Raw genomic sequence first — 22,342 nt, forward strand, 5'->3', positions numbered from 1 at the left:
CACCATGGTCTGAAGCAAATATGAGGAATATTGGTTTGCTCTACAAGCAATCATATGTAATCTGGCAAAAACAAGTGCTCAGGTTTTATGGATGCAAGGGATGTGAAAACAAGATGAAGGTAACTTCAGGTCATCAAAGCAAGTATTCTAAACATTCTCTTTCTCATGCAAAGGCAGAAAAAGCCATGGCATAATGGTACAAGGAATAAGAAATGGCCTTGGTATTTGTTACTGCACAGTGTTGTGCTATTTATGATGGCCTTGTGCTAGTGCAGCTGTTGGTAGAGTTAACAAGTGAAGCAGAACACTGGCTGTGACACGGATATTTCATCTTCAGCGAGTGCTGGAGACTGAAATGATGAGCAGAAAGGTTTGCATTTTGTCTCCGTACCTTCCACTTCCAGAAGCTGATGAATGTAGGGGTCAAGGCAATATGTCAAAAGCAGCTAATGAATTGTCAAAGTGAAACTTGCTAACTGGAAACTACTAAAAGTGTATCTGCCTGGAAGCAAATACCACTTAAATTTAATAAATTGAGCGATACCCCTGACTGAGTAGGTATTCCCTTAGCTTACTGTCCTGCTGTTACAGCTATTTAGGTGCCATATGCACAAATTTTATAAATACAAGCAAGTGTAGAAATATTACAAGTTGTTTGCAGTGCAGTCACCGCCTTTGCCTCCTCTGTGCCTAATTATGGCCTTAAATAACAGTGACTTCCAGTCTGTGTGGATGAAAACTGTTTTGAAAACCTCTCTGTTGGTTTGTAAATATGCTGAATAACGCATTTGCAAACTAACTGCTAAGAAATTACAAAGGAGGTAGTGCATGATGCAAGCTCCTCTTCTTCCCTGCAGTCACACAGAGAAGGAGAAGCTTCAGTGACCCTAATACCAACCATTTACATGCAAGGAGGTCACCAAGAAGACGGGTCCAGGCTCAACACAGATTATGGCAAGAGGAGGAGAGACAGCAAGCACAGCAGAGGCTGTTTGCACCATACCCCAACCGCAGCCACACCAACACCAGAAACCCCCCAGCAGCCCACAGCAAGAGCTGGGCTAAGGCACCAGGACTCGAGTGGGCCCTTAGAGCTGCAATTCAAGCAGGGTGTTGGGAAGGGCTAACTTTTCTGGTGTGACAGACTTACACCAGGTCAGCTGCCAGCAGATAGCTCTTGGACATCCAGTAAACATGCATAGCCTCATGCTGAGGCATCACAGGTATCAGAAGCAGTGACATTAGTTGACGCTGATGGGACAGACCAGTTCTGCTGAAGGGCGGGGAACTAGTAAACCAGTACCACCACAGGCACACCGGGCAAACCCCAGAGCAATCGGCTAGGCTGCTGCCGGCCTTTGGCTTTGTGGACCACACCCCACAAAGAAAGAACACAGTTTGGGTAACGAGCGGCCGTGATGAGAAAAGAAACCTCCGCAGGAACAAAGCCCGTGCCCACAGCCCCACACACCAGTAGGCTGTGCCAAATAAGTCGCTGCTTAGTAGCTCAGCCCTACATTTGATATTAAGAAGAGCGAAAGCTGGAAAACACCAGTATTTCATCTGTTTTTTACCATAAAGCAGTAGTGGTTTAGCTGTACAAACCAAGGCAATCACAGCTTTCACTTACTGGTGAGCTTTCCCAGTAATTGCCAGGTACCACGATGAAGTCGCCTGTCACAAAAGCCTGGCTGATGGCAGGCAGAAAGGCTGCAGCAGGAGCGGCCCCGGCAGCTGCTCCCAGCTGCGTGCTCCTGGGGGCGCACGCCAGGAGAAGCACAGAGGTGAGAGGGGCACATTGCCTCCCTGCACCCATGGGGACTGGGACCTGCCAAGGCAACAAGAGGCCCCTGTTGCATCACGGCTTCAGCCCCCCAGCCGCCATGGGGAAGAGCAGGTGAGGGGTGGCGGGGTGGTACCCCCCCCCCCCCCCGAGGTCCCCTGGGGACTGGCTGCACTCCCCGTGGGAAGCGCCTTGCCAGCGGGATGCGGCCAAGGATGGACTTCTGGGACACCGGCTGCGCGGGCCCTATGGTGCCGCCTTTCACCTCCATGGGTAAGGCCAGCCACAGCCCCTCCAGGAGCACGGCCATCACCCACCCTGAGTGCATTGCAGAGCTGCGCCCCTGCCAGCCGAGGCTTCCCATGCAGCCAAGCACCATGAGGGCAAGACTTGGTGCTGCGCCCCCGCTGTGGGGTGCCTCCAGGCAGGCCTCTGCCACTGTGGCACTGGTCAGGGTGACCCGAAGGGCTGGGAGCTGGCAGGTGCAAAGGGTGACCAAGCCTTCACTTGCTTCCCAGTGAGAGCCGCCGTCTGGGACACCGTGGCTGGCTATGTCCAACAGCAGCTCCTGCTGCGCAAGGTGGGCTCACACCCTTCTTCCCCTCTGCCTGGGGGCTCCAGGGTCCTGATGCTTCCCTGGCCAGGAACTGCCATTAAGCCTCCCCTCCCCAGAAGAGAGGGACCTCCCCTTAGGAGACCTGGCCAAGGAAGAAATAAGTCTTGTACAAGGGGGGGCTCAGTGCCAAGCTGAGCCTTGTTGCTGGATGCCCCTTGAAAGCCACAGGACTGAGGATGCTGCTGGCTCCAGCACAGCTTTTACGGAAACCAAGCAGAGTTGACAGCTTGTGTTCAGCACACCAGCAGGGCAGCCTCCGTTTTCCCTCCAGCTATCCTCACACTCCTGCCTTGCTGGGTCCATCTGCTGCTTGCAGGGTGTCCACATTCCCACCCTTGGTTCCTTCGACACCATCCCTGAACAAGTCCGGGTTCAGGCTGGTGACCTGACGGTGCAGCGCCCTGTCTTCCGCCTGGCCAGGAACCTGTCTGATGCCCACCAGCTGACGGATGACAAGGCATATGTGCCAGGTGAGCTGTCCGCCTACAGCCTTGGCTCCTGGCAGCTCAGGGAGGTGCATGTTCCCCCACTGCATGGCCGAGGTGACCAAATGTTTCCCATCCCTCTCCCAGGTCGGAGAGTTGCTGACAATCCTCAAACAGAAACTGCTTGCTGTGGAGCAGGTCTCACAACAGGCTCCTTGTGTGCCATAGCTGCAAGAGCCAGCATCCCTGAAAAACTGCCTGGAGGGAAGCAGGCCCCTGGAACCTGCTCCGCTGCTGGCTCCAGCCACAGCTCAGCACCATGTCCTCTGCAGCAAGGCATCCCCCGAGAGCCTGGGGGGCTGCTGGGGTGTGGGTGTAACCTGTGTTACTGCCCCATCCCCAGCCCTCCTGTGCGGTTTTCCAGGTGACAAACTTCTGGAACCCCTGCGGTACACTCACATAGCTGCAGCCACATTTGTGTCTGCAAAAAGAGTGGTGGGGTGCATCCAGGCCACCATGTCCCTCTTCTCCCGCTGCATTGGGAAGGGAAAGAATGTAGCGCTCATCCTGAAGGACATTGGCATGCTCCTCATTGAAAGACCACGAGTGCAAATGAAATACTACCGTGACTTTCTGGAAATGATGATGGGGAAGGACACTCTGAAAGAAGCGCTGTTGAGGGTAAGCGTTTTTGTTCTCCACCGCTGCACCACACCCTTTGCAACCCCACTGCCACACACCTGCTAGCACTGCTCGCTCCTGGGCACCCGTGGGCTGGGTAGCCCCTTGGGAACTTGGGCCTTCGTCTCAGCAAGGACTGGTCCCTGCATCAGCATCCCAACTGCTGCGCTCACAAAAAGCCAGGCAGTTTATGATGCAGCATCAAGGCTGCCTGCTCATTAGGCAAACAGGCTATTGGGGAGGCGATGCGAGTGTTTCAGAGAGGCAATGTGGTCTTGTAGCAGTGGGAAGCCAGCTGTCCCAGTCATCTCCCCAGCATTGCATCTCCTCAGCTCTGCACTCCTCTGTTGCAGGTCCCAGAGATGCTGGACTTGGTGATCCCTCGCACAGCAACTGCAGCGTCCCTGACCTGCTCTGGGCACGTCATCATCTTTCCAGAGTGAGTGCGCATGCCCGAAGCCCTGGGCTGGTTCTGCTGGGCGGGCACTCAGGGCAGCCTCGTGCGAAGATGCTCTTCCCCACGACTGCCCTGGCTGCTTTTGCTTCTCACCCCTAAGTGTGCCTTCACACAGGGCCCACAGGAGAGGGGCTGTTGCATGCATCCCTGGCACACAGCCATTGCCACTAGGCAGAGCTCAGCGGACATACAGATGAGTTTAGGCAACACTCCTAACTCAGAGCCTGGGCTGCTCCGCTGGGTGCTGCTGTGCCCCAGGACAGTCCCAGGGCCGTGCTGTGCTCTGCTGCAGAAAAGGATGGCCAAAATGGCTCTGCGAGCAGATGAGAGCTGCCAAGGCGCTGCGGTGCCTTGAGTCACACCAGTGTCTTCTCCTCACATCCAGGTTTGAACTGGAGAATGTCCATGACACACCGCTCAGGGACTACCACAACAGCCCAGGAAAGCGCCTCAATGAAGGCAGGCAAAAGAAAGCTGTGCTTTTGCGACCTCCCAGGCAGGATGAGAAAGGTAATGTAGCAGCTAGTGTCTTGCCATAGCGTGGGGAACCATTTGTTCCCATCTGATGAAGCAAATCCCGGTGCTGGTTGCAGAAAGGCTCCTAACTGGTACCAACACGTTGTGCCCCGGGTACACCGGGAGCAGAGCCTGGAGCCTGGCTCCCTTGGAGGGAAACCACCTCCACCAGAAGAGACTCCAACAGGCCACCAGCACCCAGCCGGGAGCACAGCCCTGGGTAACAGCTCCAGGAGAAAGGTTGGTGGCACAGGGGAGGCCCCAGGGCTCCCAGAGCTCGTGACTGCATAGCAAGCAGAACAGCCCTCCTACCTGTCCCCAGGGCAGGCAGTGGCATGGCCACGTGCTCCTGACAAGTTTTCTGCTCTCCAACACCAGGGACCCAGCCTGAAACGCACCTCCTTGGCCATGAGGGCCTTTCTCCAGCCAAGAGAAAGACGAAGGGAGTGATGGGGCAGAGCTGCGTGCCTCTGGGCAGGTGAGGCTTGTGCCAAAAGACAGGTGGGACACCAGGGCTTGTGCCTGCGCGAGAGCTGTTTCCCTCAGTGCTGGAGCTGGCTTCCCTCTGGCACGCCACTGTTGCAATGTGTGAAGGCAATTGTGTGCAGGCCAGCTTCTTGGATCTCCACTGTGAAATAAAAATGCATCTTCATCTCACATGGCTGACTTCTTGCTGGCTTTGCTTTTCATGCTAGTTCAACTAGTCCATGTCCTGCCACTTTGACAGCCCAGGGTCATCTTTGTGCTGCCAGCAAGTGCCAGTCAGGGACTCCTGCTGCCTCATGGCCAGGCAGGGAAGTGTTGAAGGAGGTGAGGGGCAGGCATGACCCGCAGGGACGCCTGCTGGTGCCTGCGCCCAGCCCTGCGGCACCCTCTGCCACCAGCCAATGTAGCAGCCCCATCTCCAGGTCCCTGGCCTTGTCCTCTCTTGCCCCTTCCAGCTTGAATGCTTGCCTACACCCTCCTCAGAAGATAATCACTTCCATGGCACCACGCCTGCAGCATTACTGACAGCCAGCAAGACTACTGCTACTATATCTAGCTCTCCAATGGAATATTTTCTGGGTATTAGAAGCCACATTTGTTACAACAAAAACAAAGGGCAAGGTAAGATGGCTCTCAGATCAATGTTGCATTGTTGCTGGTTGCAGCAACAGGCTTCCTGTTAGGGAGGCTTCTGTCCTTTTGTAAGAAACAGCTACAGGAACAGGGGCTGTACAAATCCGATCGTTTTACAGTCGGATCCCTGGGCTCTGAGGTTGTTTTCAGCTTTTTAAACGGTGCTCTCACAATCTAGCAGGCACTAGGACCTGCCTGAATCCTTTACTCCCAAGCCTGCAGGGAGGGAATAAATATAGCCCAGCCAGCTGGATGAAGGACAGCGAGGCTGGCGCACATTACTGCTGGAGGCAAACTGCCCCCCTCCCCCCATACCCCGGGGCAAGTGCTGCTCGGCGGCAGCAGTCGGGGAGCTCTGCGGAGGGGTGCTGGTGGCACCGTGCCCTTGGCTTCCAATGCTCCAACTGGGCAAGGTGACCGCCTCGCTGCTCATCAGCAACGCCAGAACAGCCTGCGATGAGGACCTGCTCGCGCGAGAGGGGGTCACCTTGTGCGTCAATGTCACCAGGCAGCAGCCATTCCCCGGCCTCCAGCAAGTCCAAGGCATTCGTGTTCCTGTTTTTGATGATCCAGCAGAAGACTTGTATAAGTATTTCGAGCAGTGCAGTGATGCTATAGAAGAAGCTGTCCGGAGCGGTGGGAAGTGCTTAGTTTACTGTAAGAACGGCCGCAGCAGATCAGCTGCTATTTGCACTGCTTACCTGATGAGACACCAAAAACTCCCACTCCAGGATGCCTTTGAGGTATTGTACTTATACCTGCAGTTCTATTTAGACATCTTTTGAGTACTAAATGCAATGCTTATTATGAATAATGATGATTTCTCATGGAAAGACTTCTCCCAGCTCTTTTGGTGCTCTCACCTGTTTAAGAACAGTTATTTAGGTATGCAACATTTGAATATAATTCCACTGTAATTTTTTTCACACCCCCACTCCCCACACACACTTGGACAAATAAGCCTTCAATCTAAGGTTTCTGGGACAAACATAATTACAAACGCAGATATGCTTTAACACTGGTAGCAAAGGACACACTCCAAGTTGGTTGATTTACGATCATTTCCCCTATCATTTCCTTATTTATGATAAGTGAAGTTAAAGACAGAGACATGAAGCAATTCAGTGAAAATAAAAGGAGTATTTGAAGAAGTTGTTTTCCAGGATTTGCTCTTAAAGCTGTCACATACATATCATCTATGTGACATCTCAATGTAGCAAAGAAACATCTCTTAGGCCTGCTAAAAAGTGAGAGGCTAGCTAGCTACAAATAATAGCACCTACCTTTTATAAGGATTCTTGTATAATAAACGGGACTTGTGCTCTACAGTCTGTTAGTCTTCACCCATTTGGGTGAATATACATATATATATGTATAATTTAAGTGTCTAATTTAGGTAACTGCTTTGCCCTTACTACACACAGCCTTTCAGGTACATGGCAAAGTTTCACTTTGTGAGAGAGATTCACATTTCCAGCAAATTCAACAGCTCCTTTTCACGTCTTATCCATGAATCCATACTTTGACAAGGAATGTACACCAGGTGGTTTTAGCAAGCACAGAGTGAGGACATCAAAACTATCGATTTATTATTCCATCGCAAAATCAAAGCCAAAGCAAATCTCAAAAGTCTCAGAGGAAGAATCAGTTTGAATTATAACCTCCATTGCTTCTACAACATCTCTCCTTTTTTCTAGACGGTGAAGGCTGCCAGGCCAGTAGCAGAACCCAATGCAGGATTTTGGTCTCAGCTACAGAGATATGAAGAAGATTTGAAAATATCAAAGCAGTCTGATCTGCTGAACAAAGGACTTAACTCGCTTTAAAATATCTTCACGAATTGCTATTGTCAAGTGGCTTGCTACAGCTAAACTAGAAAAAAAAATCACTAACACTTCTCTTATCACCAATACATAAAATGTCTTACTCCCCAGACTGAGTGGATGGTCCATTAAATTCATTCAGAGCATTACTGTTGAAGAAAAAAGGGCAGATAAACAGGGGAAAACAGCAAAAACACAAAATTGTTGAAAGGGATATAAACAAACAGATGAAAGTCATGGTATCTGCAACGTTTATTTTCCCCTGAGTAACACTGAATACGAAGATAATGTATTGAATGAACGAATGAGTTACTACATGGAGATTTTTACTCATTTTTTGGTTTTCATTAAACTTCTCAGTGATGTCACTAGAAGATCCAATGCAAGACCGAGGAAGCTCTGGACTGCTCTCTCACCTACAGGATCATAATTCATCTTCATGAGCTGAAGTCTCTGGTGGGAAGCTGACAAAGGAACTGCTCCGCTTGAGATCTAAATTTTCCTTAATTTCAACTAGACTAAAGTACCATCACAAAACTACATAAAAGTCCAGAGGACAGAATATTCAGGTGATGGTAAGGTGTTCAGCTCCCACCTTGCAAGTTAAGTGGCTTTTCTGCTTTTGAAATTATTCACCAATACACCAAAGGGATGATTTTAAGAAGAATAGTTCATAGTGGAGGGATGACACTGGCAACACAATAGTAATTATCACTTCTTTTAGCTTTATTTACTAAGTTTAAAAAGATCTACAAGTGCCCAAATTCATGCTTTAATGGGTCAGTTTAACAAGTCAGCTGTTCAGCTGTACTTGTATGCAAGCAACATGGCTAAACTATTTTTTCTAAGAGTACTTGCAGGTTGCACTGCGAAATTATCTATTTGGATAGACAAAGAAGGAAGGCTCAGGAAGATGCATGAAGCTTCTAAAGAAGACTACTGCTATGTTTTGCCAAAAGATGTTAAAAGCAGAAAGAAATACCAAAGTATTTTGTTGAAAAGTATTAAAACATTTCTAATTTAAGAGGGAAGTTATGAACACCGAGAACCTACAGAGTGAAATTCCATTCCACATTGCTCAAAACATAAGGAAAGTTAGTTCATCTTCATGTCTTAAGTGCTTACATAAGCCAAACATATGCTCCCAATAGTGGAGTAGTTTAAGGCAGAAATTCTAAAGCTGGAATCACGACAGAGAATAAAGCAACTGATGAATGAGGCAATTCAGATGCAAGAGAAGTTCCCAAAGTGAGATTGCTGGAAGTTAAAATAGAATTATTTTAAAACCTGAAAACGCAGAAATAAAAATAAAAAATCAGGGCTGTCTTCTAGGTACAACAAGGCGTAGTCTGACCAAATGCTTTCTCCACTCCCAGCTGTGTTTGGTTCATTCTTGCATCATTTATCTTTCCTAGCTGCATTCCAACCAACAAGGAATTAGTTGCACATCTGCAGATATGGAGGCGAATGGAGGTTTCTAAAGGATTTTAAAAGGTTTCATAAATTTTGACTATATACATAATATGTATTTCAGTATACCATGAGACTTCAAGCCCTGGTACGTAGACTGCATCTTCATTAATAGCCAGGATGCTTATCATCAAAAAATCTGTTTCAGTCAGTCAGTGGAATAAAGCTTTACTGTCAAAAGCCAAAGCTGCTAAACGTTAATGAAAATACAATACATTTCTAACAGTGAGCTATATTAACTTGTAGGCAGCTACAGCATATGAGTTCCACATTTTTTAGTTTTCTGAAATAGAAAAAGTTGGTCTTGATTATCAGGATGTACCACACTCTGTGATTCAATTTGACCAGGCTTCTCAGCACACAGACAATCTTCATGCTGCAGGATTTCATTCTCTGTAGAAACCTATTTCCACTTTAAAACCATTTCCAGGAGGAGGTGCTCAGATGTAAATCATCTCCAAATTAAGATGAAAGATAGCAACTTGGAACCGAAACACTGGAAGTAGTTCACTTTGCTAATTTAAATTCATAACCTACTAACATTACAAGTGATGTAAAAATATCAGTTTAGACATACTCCTTGGCACTTGTGACTGTCTCAGAGTTTTTGGTGTAAATTTGCTGCTGAAGGGCTGGCTGGCCTGCTGAATATCTGTATTTGCTGGCACTGTAAATTAAGAAAAAAAGATAAAAAATAATAGGCATTACACTCACAGCCACAGTATCAGATGATTAGGAAGATACTCATTATGGTCTGTATCCAACGCAGTGATAACACATGCTTCGCAAAGGTGCAGAAATTAAAAGCCTGTTGTTCTCATCAGTCTTGTAGTTAAGGGGAAGGAGATGGGCTCTTCAGCTTGTGGCACAACTGTCTCTCTGGTAGCTAGAAACGAACTCTGAATTCCTAACTAACGTGTGCCTTTCCTTGAGGCATTTTAGTCAAGCACCTAAAGCACAAAAGAATCTAGACTTTAATACCTTTGTGCAAGCTGCAGTTCTTAATAAAGGAATTGAGATGATGAGAAAAGAAAACAGAACTATCTTCAGCCTAACCCCTTCATCTGTCATTCATCATGTTGAATGTGTTTTGCCTTCATCGGTTTTACCTGATTTCTCAAGATATTTCAGGGTATTTGGTACTTTGTATCAAAGCACGGTGAATCAGATCTAAAGTCCAACAGGGCTGATAAAATATTACCATAAAAGTTCACTGGTTTCAGATTAGGCAACAGAGTGTCAGAGGAACACTCTCACTTACTAGGTGTTTTGACATAACTTTCCTAAGACTAAATATAGTAGCAGTGATTGTGCTTCTTCCTTCTGTGTTATGATCCTCTCAGGCTTAGCCAGTACATCCTCCAAGCTATTTCAGTTCTTCTGGGTTGACATGGACAGTAGAGACTATTTCTGGCAATTTCATCCCTCTCTTTGAGTAAAGGATTTTCTGTATGTATGAATAATTAAAGATTGGAAAAAAAATCCAGGCAAGTTAAATATGTAGGCCAGAAATCTTGATTTCTCTGATTTGATGCACACTAAAACATTCCACAAGAAGCAAGAAGATATCATACCTTTCTAACAATCAATTGGATACGTTTTGGGAGGAAAATGCCATTACATTTTCTTCAAATTAAATGGTGTTTGACCATTTTAATCATAGTGAGTATCACAGGATAATTTAATTACAATACACTATATTCTTTGATATACTTTTCTTCGGGCAAAACATAGTTTGCTCCTTAACTGCACATTTTCATCACATAGATATTAGATGCATCATCAGAATTATTGAAGACTAGCTATCGGTGACTGCTGATTGCAGTCAATTATCAACAGGTAAAGCATTTGGAAGGTACAAGTATTCTGTACAGCATCACCCCCATCACAAGTCTGTGATACACTGGAGCACTGAATTAATACGTGGAGTTTCCTGTTTATATGGGTGCAGATTTAAACCAGGGTGAAGGAGATAATAGTATGCAGACAGAAAACGGTACATAATCAACAGCTACTATTTTAACTGACAAATTCAAGATTACCTGTATTCCAGTTTTTTCTTCCCTTTGCATGAGCAGGTTAGGAAGATACCACCAAGTATATAAAGAATAGATCCAGCCCAGCCTAAGTACAGAGCATCTCCTAGTTCGTATCTGAAACATGAAAGATTTTATGGAAGTAGCATATAACAGGATCACAAAGCCATTACTTCAGACTGAGCCATAAGCTACACAAAACATCCAAACAAACAAATTCCATTCTGGTAGAAGTCAGCTCACCGAAAGGTACTTCAGGAGATAACAGAGGAGAACAGATCTGGTTTCGTGTCTGTTCAGTAAAACTCTTAGGTGCATATTCAAGTGCTCTGCCAAATCGGTGACAGGACAGAAAGTACTGAGCAACATAAAGACAAGTAGCAATAAATAATTATGTACATTCAATAAACTGTTGATAATAAAAGAGAGAGATTGAACCTTAAAACAGAATCCATATAAAGCAATTGGTACGAGTACTTTGAAAGGAAAAGAGGAAAAGAAAAGTTGCATGCATACTCCTTTACATATGCTGAATTCCGTATCAGTGGTCTGACTGTTACTCATCAACTGCCTTTTCTCCATCAGAGACCTGCCTCTTCAGTCCCCAGCAGAACGAAGCTACTAAGAGTCAAACCAGCACAAGGCTGCCCAAAAACTGAAGAACTCCAGGACTTCAAGATAGCATTTGGGTAGGGAGCATGCTGAGCATAAATAAATGTGACAGAAGCAGACAAGAAAGAAATTTTGTCATACTTTCTCAGACCACAGAGATACACCTTTTTTGTACATATAGTCTTTGTTCATATATAAAAATGTGTTTTCCTCTTTTTGTCAAGCTCCTGTCAGACTTTACCAGGTTCAGTCAGGTCTAATCTTTGAGTTAAATTCATTATCTGTGAACTTCCTGGACTGTGGAATTTTCTGGAGTGTCTAGCTCTGTACAGTAAAACTGGGAACTGTTCTTTTTCATTTTGGGACTGTTCATAAATGTATTTCAGCCACAGAACACGTTGAATATTCATTAGGATATGTAATTTTGTTATGAAACTATATAATAAACAATCAGCCTTTCCTGGTTTTCCTACTAGAAAGGAACAACTAGTTCTATACAAACAGCTACTTACAGGCAATCCAGTATCACGTACATAGAAAAACAATTCCTGTGGTTAGCTATTCCTCATGAGACAGACAGTAAGTAAGTAATATTTCAGTTTCACAAAATAACTTCAGTGGCAAGGCCAATATAAGGACGAAGTGTCATGGACTGTGCAGAATGTATACTGAAATCAGATTGTTTATATTCCTTCTATTTGAAAATATAAAGACACTACTTAACAGTGTCAATGCTTCTAACTCCAGAACTAGCTGGTATCAGGTAGGTTTCTAAGGTTTACACACATTCACTGCTCTCTGTGTTCCCATCGTACACTGGTGCCCCAAGTAGAGCTCACGTCTCCGCTGCTTTAGGCAGTATGCAGACACAGAACAGAGAGATAATCATTACCTCAAAAAAAAAAAAAAGGAAAAATTGCTGTAGGAATACTAAGGAACAATCAGAGAGCATCGACTACTGCATGCAATGGTCTCTGCTGACTAGTTGCCTGAAGATAGGAATGCTGTAGACATCATACCAAAGGGAAGTATAATAGGATGGATCCATGGAGGACTTAGGTTCACTTCATAGTTGTATGAGAAATTCCTCTGAGAATTAATAGAGGTTAATATTACTAATTTGCTTCAGTCATACCAAAAAAAAAAAAAAAAAGTAAACTGAAAAACAGATTTCCCAGTTTCTTAAGACTGAAGATCAATACTGGCCTGCAATTGAAATTAAACCCTTCTCACAGACTCCAAGAAGGACAAACTTCCTTAAAAGAACAGAGCATGTCCAGCTTTACCAATGATCAAAGTTATTTCACCAAGAACTGCTTAGTAAACTGATAGTCTTAGGCATGAAGTTTAGATTAAAAAAAAAAAAAAATCTTTAGCTACTGAATACAAACAATCTAGTAACTGATTAACACACACTGATGTTGGAGCCCAACAGCTATAAACAACTATAAAACTTGCTAGCTATTCTACAAACTGCAATTCCTTATCATCAGTCGTTTCAATCCTCTAACGTATTTATTACTCTTCAGATAATTCTCTCAAGGGGTCATAAAGCAAAACAAAGAAGTCTTAGAAGTGCAATTTCATTCTCAGAGCTTGTTTGGATATGCAAGGAAAACTTACAAACATCCAAGCAATTGCAGGAAGTACTTTGATTCGTAACAAAGCACTTCACTTCTGACTTCCCTGAACTGATCCTCAAGGGGAAACCTGTAAAACACTTCAAATATGATCCTAGGAAATAAAGCTTTATAGTTTACTGAGCTAAAAACTATATACTTGGTAGAGGTGCTGGCAAATTATAAACCTTCCTTCTTCCTCAACCCACCCCTCTCATGTTCCGCAGACAATGTGTTATTTGTTTCACTCACCCTTCTTCCCTCTTTGAAGGAGACACCCCGTCACCTCCCTCTACCCTTGCTCTTCATTGATAAATCCATTTGCCAAGATAAGCTATCCTAAACGGACGTTTAGTTTTGAAGATTGTTGCTTCTATATCAGGTAAGAATAAGGGTTTTTATGCCTCGAAACTTGGCTGTGTGCAACTGTATGAGCTGATAGTCCCAGAAACTTTGTGTCATTTTAATTCATAAGACAATCCAACATTGAGCTGTTATTATATGGGGGGGATTGACTTCTTTAAGACAAGCAAGACACCTCAGTGGTATTCTTTATCTACCTACAGGCCTCTAGCACTCAGTTCAGGCTGTTTTATGTACTTTTGTCATATTTGCTTGTGAGACTCAATTAAGTCTACATCTCAGTGCTAAGAAAAATAAAAGGTAGAAGTCTTAACTTTCTTTGTCATTTAGACAAAATATATCCATGGCTGTTTGTATATCTGAGGCATTTAAACATCTTACACTATTACCAAAAAGGGAGCAGCACCACAGGTTAAAACATGAAAATACATGTTTGAAAAGTGAACAAACAGATAGTAAAGGCTGTTGGTACTGTGGCCTTCCCAGAAGCAGGCGTCAGCATTTGAACAAAGAGCAATGAATGATGGAGAGGGCAGACACAGATCATGAAGGACATGAAAGGGAACAAATGCAGCATATATTTGATGCCAATGAAGGCATAGCCATGAAAAAAACAAATATTTGAAGTGACAGCCAGGAACAATCCTGCTTCCAGCATTCATAACCAATAGTATAGCATAGGAAACTATATTTGTCAAGGGTACATAATTAGCAATTTCTGCAGTTAACATACATGGTAAAAACTGGAATCAGATGAGAAATACATGAGCCTTAGCTTGTGATCATCTAACCCTTATGTGGAAGTCTAGAGGGAAGATGCCTAACTTCTTAAGGCAGTTCACCAGGTCCCATCTGAAGTTGCAATAGACACAGTCAAGAAGTCTGCTGCTCTACTCACCACAGTTGACATGTAGGTGAATAACTCAGATTGTTTGCCTAAACCTCAGATAGCTAAACTAAGATGAAATGAATGCTTTCCTTAAAAACTGGGAGGTAAGGATCTAGCAGAAGTGCCATGAACATAATGTCCAAGATTATGAGCCAGTATGACAGAATGGTGATGCTGTACACAGAGAGGACAAAAGAGATGTATTTATTTTTTGCACTGTACCTGAGGATTAAGAACAGCCTTTTTTCCACAAATGGAATTGGAGGGAAAAAAAGCCGTAAGGAAAAGAGATTTCATGTTAGCATAAGAGGGTTCTGAAAAAGGACAGTAGATCTACCATTGTTTACCAAATCCGTATTCCACTGTCCTCTGTGATATCAGAATACCTACACAGGGCAAACAGATAATCAGGGGGACAGAGAGAGGCTCAGACAAAGATACAAGCAAGAAGAAAGGAATCACTTTGGCTCAAGCACAACAGCAGATCAAAAAAAAAAATCTTGCTGGGAACTTCAGCACTATTAAATTCAGTTCTGGGTTTTGCAAACTGAAGAAGATCACGAGTTGCCAGTACAAGGGAGCACTCTGTGCCAACAACCCAATACAAATTTGGGGTTGATACTCCCCACACATTCACTAAACCTTCCAGGGAGACCTCTCCTCCCTCCCCACCAACAGCAAACAGCTCTGAGGTGAAAAATTTTCCTGACAACAAATGTTTCCTTCTGCAGGGCTGCATATCAGGATCCAGGTTCTGAAACACTGGAGCAGCTGAGGTTAGTCCTGCCATTTAACACATGCTGGAGTTTGGTATGACAGATCTATTAACTTACTTGGTTCCAGCGTACAGTGTGTCAAAAAACTGAGCAGTAATCATCGCAGCATACCAAGAAACAGCCACCATCGAAGAGAGACCTACCAGAAAAAGTTTTAAAAGCACACACTTGAGTGAGTCCTTTAACTTACAGACGTTACAGCTATAAACCAAGAGTAAGTGTTCATTTCATTTAGTCTAGTTGTGAAAGGAATGCAAAGTACTGATCGCATTCTCACTTCAGCTTCGATATTACCTCCTAAAATAAAGAGAAATCCTCCCGTGACAGCAAACTTCATTTTTCCATCTTCATCACTTAGCCCAATGTTTGTGCATTTTAAACCAAGAAGTGAGAGCACTGCAGCTATAAATCCCAAAAGGACGGAAACAATCATCAAGGCACGGCATGCCTGAATGTGGACTGAGTGAGAAAGAAAAAGAGAAAACAAATAAGGATTTATACAGAAATTACATTAAGCCTATACTGCCAAAGTATAAAAGATAGAAACAGTGACAAAATTACCAGAAGAAGCAATGAATCTTATCCAACCTTAACTGAGGATTTTACTTCACAATCTAGAAAGCTCAACTTACTGCTGTCTTTATCTTAAAAATGAGCTTATTGAACAAGATAAAGTCAGTTAATTAATCAATATTAATTGTAAGAAATTATCCTAAGCCCTGACATTGGAGGAAACACATACGACACCTTAAAAAGAAAAAAATATATACATAAAAAGCATTTGGTAGCTGACTAATTGATTTATCAAATGCTTCAAATTGTATCAAAATGTATCAAAAGTATAGCGCTAACTATACATAATCACGGTGTTAATCTTCTGCAATACTGCTTTAAAAAAGGTCCCCAGTTCAAACATTTGTGACCTGGGCTAATGGTGTGCTGAATTCAAAAGCTTTAAATCTGTTTCAAAAAAAAAAGTAAGTCTGATATTTCCCGTATACAAAACACAAAAACGAACGTATACAATAGAGCCCAGCTGCCAATAAGGAAGCCTTTACAGTAAATCTTTATGGTCCTTCTGTTGAGACATCACCCCATGAACAAAGACACCTTTTTTTTTTTTTTTTAATCTGACATCTTCTGCTGTAATAGTTTCAGATAAGTTTCTGAGCAGCAATTTGATACACACCTAAATTAACCATGATAATTTCACTCCGCCTTGGCTCATATCTGTGAGTGCTACAGGCATTTCTTGGAGGTCTCACTATTTGCTTAGCTCTCATTGATCCAGCCCGACTCTCTTCCTCTATCCTGGTTTGCCTAGCTGTCCCCTCGACTTTTCCTACAGTTCTGTGTCTTCTAACTTATTTTTCAGTTGTCCTTTTATAAAACCTTTTCTTCTCAATTCTTCTCAGTTCTGCAAGCTGCTTTTTCCCTTCCCCTTTCCTCTGTCTACACCCCTCAAGCATACTGACATCTCCTTGACAGAGTAACTGATCTCTTCAGTGGATCACATCTAATCTCCACAAACTCATTTTCAGAGCCTGGCCTGTTAATTCACTTTCTGTCTGCCCCCATTTTTCCTTCGTGCTAACTCCATATTATTATCAGCAATTCTCCAGAAGCATTCCTGTTGTCTGCCTTCCTTTCTCTTTTGCTTTACCACTTCCACTCATGATGCTCTTTCCTGCCTCCCTCAGACGGCTTTAAAACCCACTTTTTCACCAGCAGCTCCCAACCTGATGTGGCCCTGCTGCCCACACCTACACAGGGAGCAGCAGTACAGCACTCTCAGGGAGGCAGTACTTGTGTAAATACCTCAGTGGCAAGATGCTGTGCAGTGTCTTGGACAGTAAGTTAAGAACCGACCCGTTAAGGGGGTTATAAATGAACCAAATGCATACTTGCACGAGCACCCTGCAGAGGAGAAAAACCTCATCCGGCTGGTGGTGATGCTAAGGAGTTTATGCAGGGTATCTGTTACGGTCCTATTAATACACACATGCATTTTAAAACCAACTGTTGGGTAACAACTTGCTAGAAAGATTGTTAGATAACTGTTAGAATAATGAAAAGAACAGATTATTCCCCCAGCATGGACACAGAGAGCTTCACAGCATTGCCGGGCTAGTTCCAGAGCTGGTCAGTAACAGCAGTTTAGTTCAGACTGAGAAAGAGAATTCAGTCCCTCATTGCCACTAATGCTGTGTCAGACATTCTTCAGATTAGGAAGATTTCTAATGAGTTGTATTGTATACAATTTTCAGTCTCAACGTGGAAAAAACACTACTCACTTCTTAGGTAAGAAATAGTATTTATAGCCCCTTTATGAAAAAACTCCAGATAACATTGGCTATCAACTACTGCAAAAGAATGCCCTTACAATAATTCCATGCAAATATGGAACTCCCACAAGATGTGTTAAAAATTACTTCTATTAATTCTTCCCATGCGATGCTAGAAAAGAGATTACACTATATTTAAAATGCCCACCAAATTAAATGCTCGATCAAGCGGCTTCATTTGCTTTATTTTAGAGCCCTTCCTAATGCATTCCACACATTATGTCAGTTAAAGATTTTTATAACTTCAACCTACAAAGTCTGTCTTGGCCAGAAAGACAACGTTATTTTCCAGTACTATCAGATCACAAAACCAAAAATCATACTATTTTTTCCCCAAAAATTCTTAAGCAATATAAACAAGACTGCACAAAGTCACATACCAGGCAGAGCAAACATAGAGTCAAATACCCTGCAGTTGGATACTCCAGTGCTGTCTTCTGCACAGCTCTTCCAGAGGTTTTCATACAACGTAGATGTTGTGATCACACTACCATGTATACTGGAGACTTTCCAATAATTATGCGGCAAAGTAGCTCCAATAAGTGCCCATCCACCCAAACACAAAAGAAAACCAACAATTTCCAGTGCAGCAGACATGCTTGTGAATAGTAACAGTTAAGTATCCCTATAATTAGATTATCATCAAGTGAAGTATTTCAGAAGCCTCCTTGCTGTTTTACCTCTGGGTTTCACTCCAAAATGAGGCTACCTTTGCTCTTTGCTCAACCCCAGAGATAAGGCTTACAGTCTACGACAATAAGAAGTGGGAGTAGTTCATGATAAATATATTACTATTAAAAAAACTCTACCAACAATATTAATTACTTTTCTAGTGAGAAGTGCCAAATTGAGCCTAATCTTACTCTCAGCCTAGAAAGTCTAGCCAGTATTCCTAGAAAATATTTTGTAAGAGTGGTGATATTGGCAAATATTTTCTCTCTTTCCTTCTCTGCAATCAACTAAGGTGCACACATGACTAAATTTGCTTGTAATTTTGTTAATGATCTCAAATTTTAAAAAAAAAACAGCTTTATTGTGTTATTTTCTTGGTGACAAAGAGCTTGAAAACAGGAACACTTTTTCTGTTGCCAGAAAATTTAGCACATTTTTGGAATTATGGTCATAAGTGATCCACAGCAACTGTACTGCCAGCTTCTTTCATGAATGTTAAGTCTGTGGATGGATGGTTTTCATTAATATTTCACAGTCCATCGATCCATAGTTACACAGTGCTAAACAGTCCCACTGACACAGGAATACTACTGTGATAACGTGCATTCCATAGAAATGAAATATAAGGGATAGAACGAACCAGTGTGACAGAACTATCTCAAAAGGAGTACAATGATGAAGCAAAATAGCTATATGAGAATAATACATACCAGTTGATTGTATCTGTTCTTCAGATTATTATAGCATTAAAAAATCTATTCTAGACAAAGTAGAAGTATGTTAAACTTCGTTTGCTTGCTTCTGCTCTTCACTAGACAAAATCATATACTCAATTCACATCATCCACTAATGTTAATACCTTAAACAGCTTGTGTATCCAAGCAAGGTTAACCATCTCTCATAGTGATAACCTGCTCTTATCTCCAGGAAACAGAGTCACAGTTTCTTCATAAAATCACTCTGCTATGACACAGCATGGTAGCAAAGTCACGACATTTACATAAATACTCCCAGAAGGATTAGTTGTTGTAAGAGCCACAACTAGCCCGAAGCAGATATACCTGTTTTTTCAAAATTCACTGGTCACTTTGAGCCAAAGCTCAAAGGTCGGTAAGTTTTTTGCGAAAGGTTACTACCATGCCACTGTGATGATTTTCCTCCCTTGGCAGCCAAGAGGATCTTTGATTTAAGTAAGAACAGATTGGGCAGCATAGCCAGAATGACCTTGAGCAACACTGTACTTGCAATCTTTCAAAGAAAATAGATTGTGATGTGGTGAGAAGTGATCTTCTCACGTGGTTTTTCCTTCCGCTAAATCACTGCAATTTGAAAATGATGGCACAGTAAAATGAATACACTGTGGTGGTATATTGGAATATCTGCATCCCGTTAAAAACCCTTCAAAGAGTCTCAGATTAATTTATCCACACACAGATGTTACTCTGGCAACCTCAGTAATCACTTCTGGTCATATGACTTCCAAAGCTGAGTTTAGTTAGGAACCTGAATCAAATGTCCCCAGATTTTACAATCCTGCCAAGGACTAAAAAATAATTTTAAAAAGATCATTTAAGAAATTCTCTCTTCCTAAAGGCTATTCAGAAGGCTATTTCAACAGGCAATCGTAAAGCACATGTATAAACAGAACAGATTAAACTGTAGACCTGGAATGCACAAGCTTTTCTTATGTGGCACTAGGCATTTTAATCATTCCCTTAAGGAAGACGCTCTTCTTTAAAGAAAATAAAAATGCTGTAGAATATAGGATTGTTATTCCCTAAATTTCATGAACTATGGTTTGGTAAGTAATGGGCTTGCCGGTGCCACTGTGCAATAGTATCTGCATCATCAGAATAAAAAAGTTGGTGTTGATAGCTTCACGTCTACAACATCCACGACTTAGGAGCTTTACGTCAGCCTTGGTCCAGCTGGTTGGGTGAACTGAATGCCCCCAGACGGCTGGCAGTCATGAGGTGCATTCCTTGAGAACTTTTCCCTACTTCATTTCAGCCAGGAGGGATCCAGTTTGTGCACTCCAAGGCCACTCCACAATGCAAACAAATGCACTCCATGTGCAACAAATGGAAATAATTGGAAAATTCACTATAAAAGCATACTCCTGCTGCAAGTAAAATGCTAACGCAGACATACCAATATATAGGCAATATACAATCAGAGACAAATTGCTACTCACCCCCCTCTGATATTCTCAAAACAGAGCATGCAATATGGCTGAGATAGGGCTTACAGGCAGAAATAGTACTTTTTTTTTTTTTAAATCAGATTCACCAATACAGGAAAAAAAAAAAAGTAATGAAAATATTAACACCTTAAATGTTTAGTCAACAGAAGCTTGTAACTTTTCGATCACTTCTGTACATTTGTTTCAAGACCCAGGAATGCTGACTTAGTGCTGTAAGAAGAGAAACTGCCCTGCAACAGACAGCAAGAACTCTCCAGACAGACACATGACATGTCTGTTGGTTGGCACAAGGAACCCCACGCTGTTTTTAGGTGACAAGCAGTTCTTTGCACAGCTAAAGATGATCCACTGAGCCCTGCCAGCCAGGGGTCCTCACCTATAGTTCTGGGAGGAAGAATGAAGGAGGTGCCCTGGGGAAGGCGGCTGCTTCAATGCACCAGGAACTCCTCTGTTCCTGTTGAATAATTTTTTTCCATGTTGGTTGCAATGAAACTGCATGAAAATATAGGAGGCTGTGCCACATTGACTCTGCTTGCCTCTCTAACAGGTTGGAGGCACCTGTTTCTCCCTGGTAGGTGAGGCAAGGCTGCCACACCATTGAACGCATCCATGCCAGCTTGCTACTGCACATGAGAACAGAAGGACTATTGGCCCCATCATTCTGCTTTCCAGAAATCAGATCTAAGTTTCTAGATGAATTTTAGGCAACCTGTTATCTACATAAAGCAAGTCTTGAAGAGGAGCACTCTGACAATGGGTACCAGAAAGGCAGGAAAAGCTGATTTGTTTCTGACTGAATGATCAGAGTTTTTAAAATCCTTGGAAGGATATAATTTGCTTTCTGAGGCTACAAATTCTGGCCTCATTACAGCATGCTGAATACTTAAGCTGGCACTATTGTTAAGAATGCAAATGAGGTCACTGGACTCAGGGTCCTGAGGAAGACCCATGAATCTTGAGAGTTTTCAGGAAGTCCCATTTTAGAGATCTGTCTTACACAGTTAGGTGGTTCTGACTGCAGCAGAGTCCATGTCTTATCAAGAAAACCACATTTTCAAAGTCTGTGAGATGTGGTATTTGTAAGACCTGCTTCCAGTCTTGAGCACTGTGTGTTGAGAATAAATCAGCTGGAAAGAATCCAGAAAAACAGCAATGACAATAATCATGGATCCATAAAAAAGGGAACACCTGAAGAAATGCTTCCGTAACATAACGCGCAAAGTGACTGCCCAATACTGAAAGCTGAAAACAAATACATGGAAAGTACTGTTTAAGACAAATATCGTAGGAAAAGACCAGTTTTCCAAGGTTATACTTAATTTTTTCTACATGCAATCTTCCGAGGAAAACTTACATGTCAGTCCTTTCTAGTCCTTTTCTATAAAAAAGGTGTTTACAGAAAAATATTTAAAAAAAAAAAAGAATAATCCAAACAAATAATTTTCAGTTCTTAGAACGACAATTCTTCTTTTTCTCTTTGCAGACAAACCACCACACTAGCACATTAATTCTACCTCAGAAAGCACAAAAGTACTACTCACATAGACATAGTTTATTTAAGCTAGCCACCTCTGAAAAATTCTAGAACAAATATACAGATTTATCACAAAGTCAAATGAGTTCTGGAATATCCAAGTCCTGTCTCGCACCAAAGAACAAACACTGACACTTACTGACATATTGCCTGCTTGTAGTTAAGAATGAAACTGAGTAAAACAATATGATATGGTATCAAAGCTGCCATACTTACTGACTTGAATTGTGCGGTAAAGTATATGGATTTCTCTGGGGTCCTTTAACCTGCCTGCAAGTAATAAAGGACAAATCCTGTCCATACGAGAACCTCTGTGACAACTGCAGTATATGCTGTCCAACTGCACTAACATACTGTCCAAAAAGAAGGAATAAAAGCATATCCCTGGATTTTATATACATAT

At 42.9% G+C, this 22,342-nt stretch overlaps 3 protein-coding genes across 7 annotated transcripts in view; 2 read left to right on the plus strand and 1 right to left on the minus strand.

The window, feature by feature from the left end:
* LOC308199964 (coiled-coil domain-containing protein 81-like) lies at nt 1-11,624 on the plus strand. The gene is made up of 4 exons (XM_080604944.1): nt 1-3,505; nt 3,859-3,944; nt 4,348-4,472; nt 11,512-11,624. Exons 1-4 carry the CDS (start codon nt 3,341-3,343, stop codon nt 11,583-11,585), a joined length of 450 nt encoding a protein of 149 aa, XP_080461070.1. The 5' UTR covers nt 1-3,340; the 3' UTR covers nt 11,586-11,624.
* Nucleotides 4,479-12,011, plus strand: DUSP28 (dual specificity phosphatase 28). The gene is made up of 2 exons (XM_080604943.1): nt 4,479-6,340; nt 7,295-12,011. Exons 1-2 carry the CDS (start codon nt 5,993-5,995, stop codon nt 7,421-7,423), a joined length of 477 nt encoding a protein of 158 aa, XP_080461069.1. The 5' UTR covers nt 4,479-5,992; the 3' UTR covers nt 7,424-12,011.
* Nucleotides 8,125-22,342, minus strand: part of LOC308199956 (claudin-15-like) — a 19,118-nt gene continuing 4,900 nt past the window's right edge. For 2 of the 5 annotated variants that reach the window (XM_080604928.1, XM_080604926.1), the window contains exons 3-7: nt 15,480-15,644; nt 15,243-15,324; nt 11,170-11,284; nt 10,933-11,043; nt 8,125-9,557 (exon numbers count right to left, since the gene is read on the minus strand). In XM_080604928.1, coding sequence (XP_080461054.1) covers nt 9,489-9,557; nt 10,933-11,043; nt 11,170-11,284; nt 15,243-15,324; nt 15,480-15,644 — 542 coding nt within the window. In that variant the 3' untranslated portion in view covers nt 8,125-9,488. Of the gene's footprint in view, nt 9,558-10,932; nt 11,044-11,169; nt 11,285-15,242; nt 15,325-15,479; nt 15,645-17,910; nt 22,323-22,342 lie in introns of those variants that run through there. The other 3 variants (XM_080604927.1, XM_080604930.1, XM_080604929.1) reach the window with 3 other exon arrangements.

Source organism: Anser brachyrhynchus (genome assembly GCF_964034855.1).
Source record: "Anser brachyrhynchus genome assembly, chromosome: 9".
In the NCBI taxonomy this organism is placed as follows: Eukaryota; Metazoa; Chordata; class Aves; order Anseriformes; family Anatidae; genus Anser; species Anser brachyrhynchus.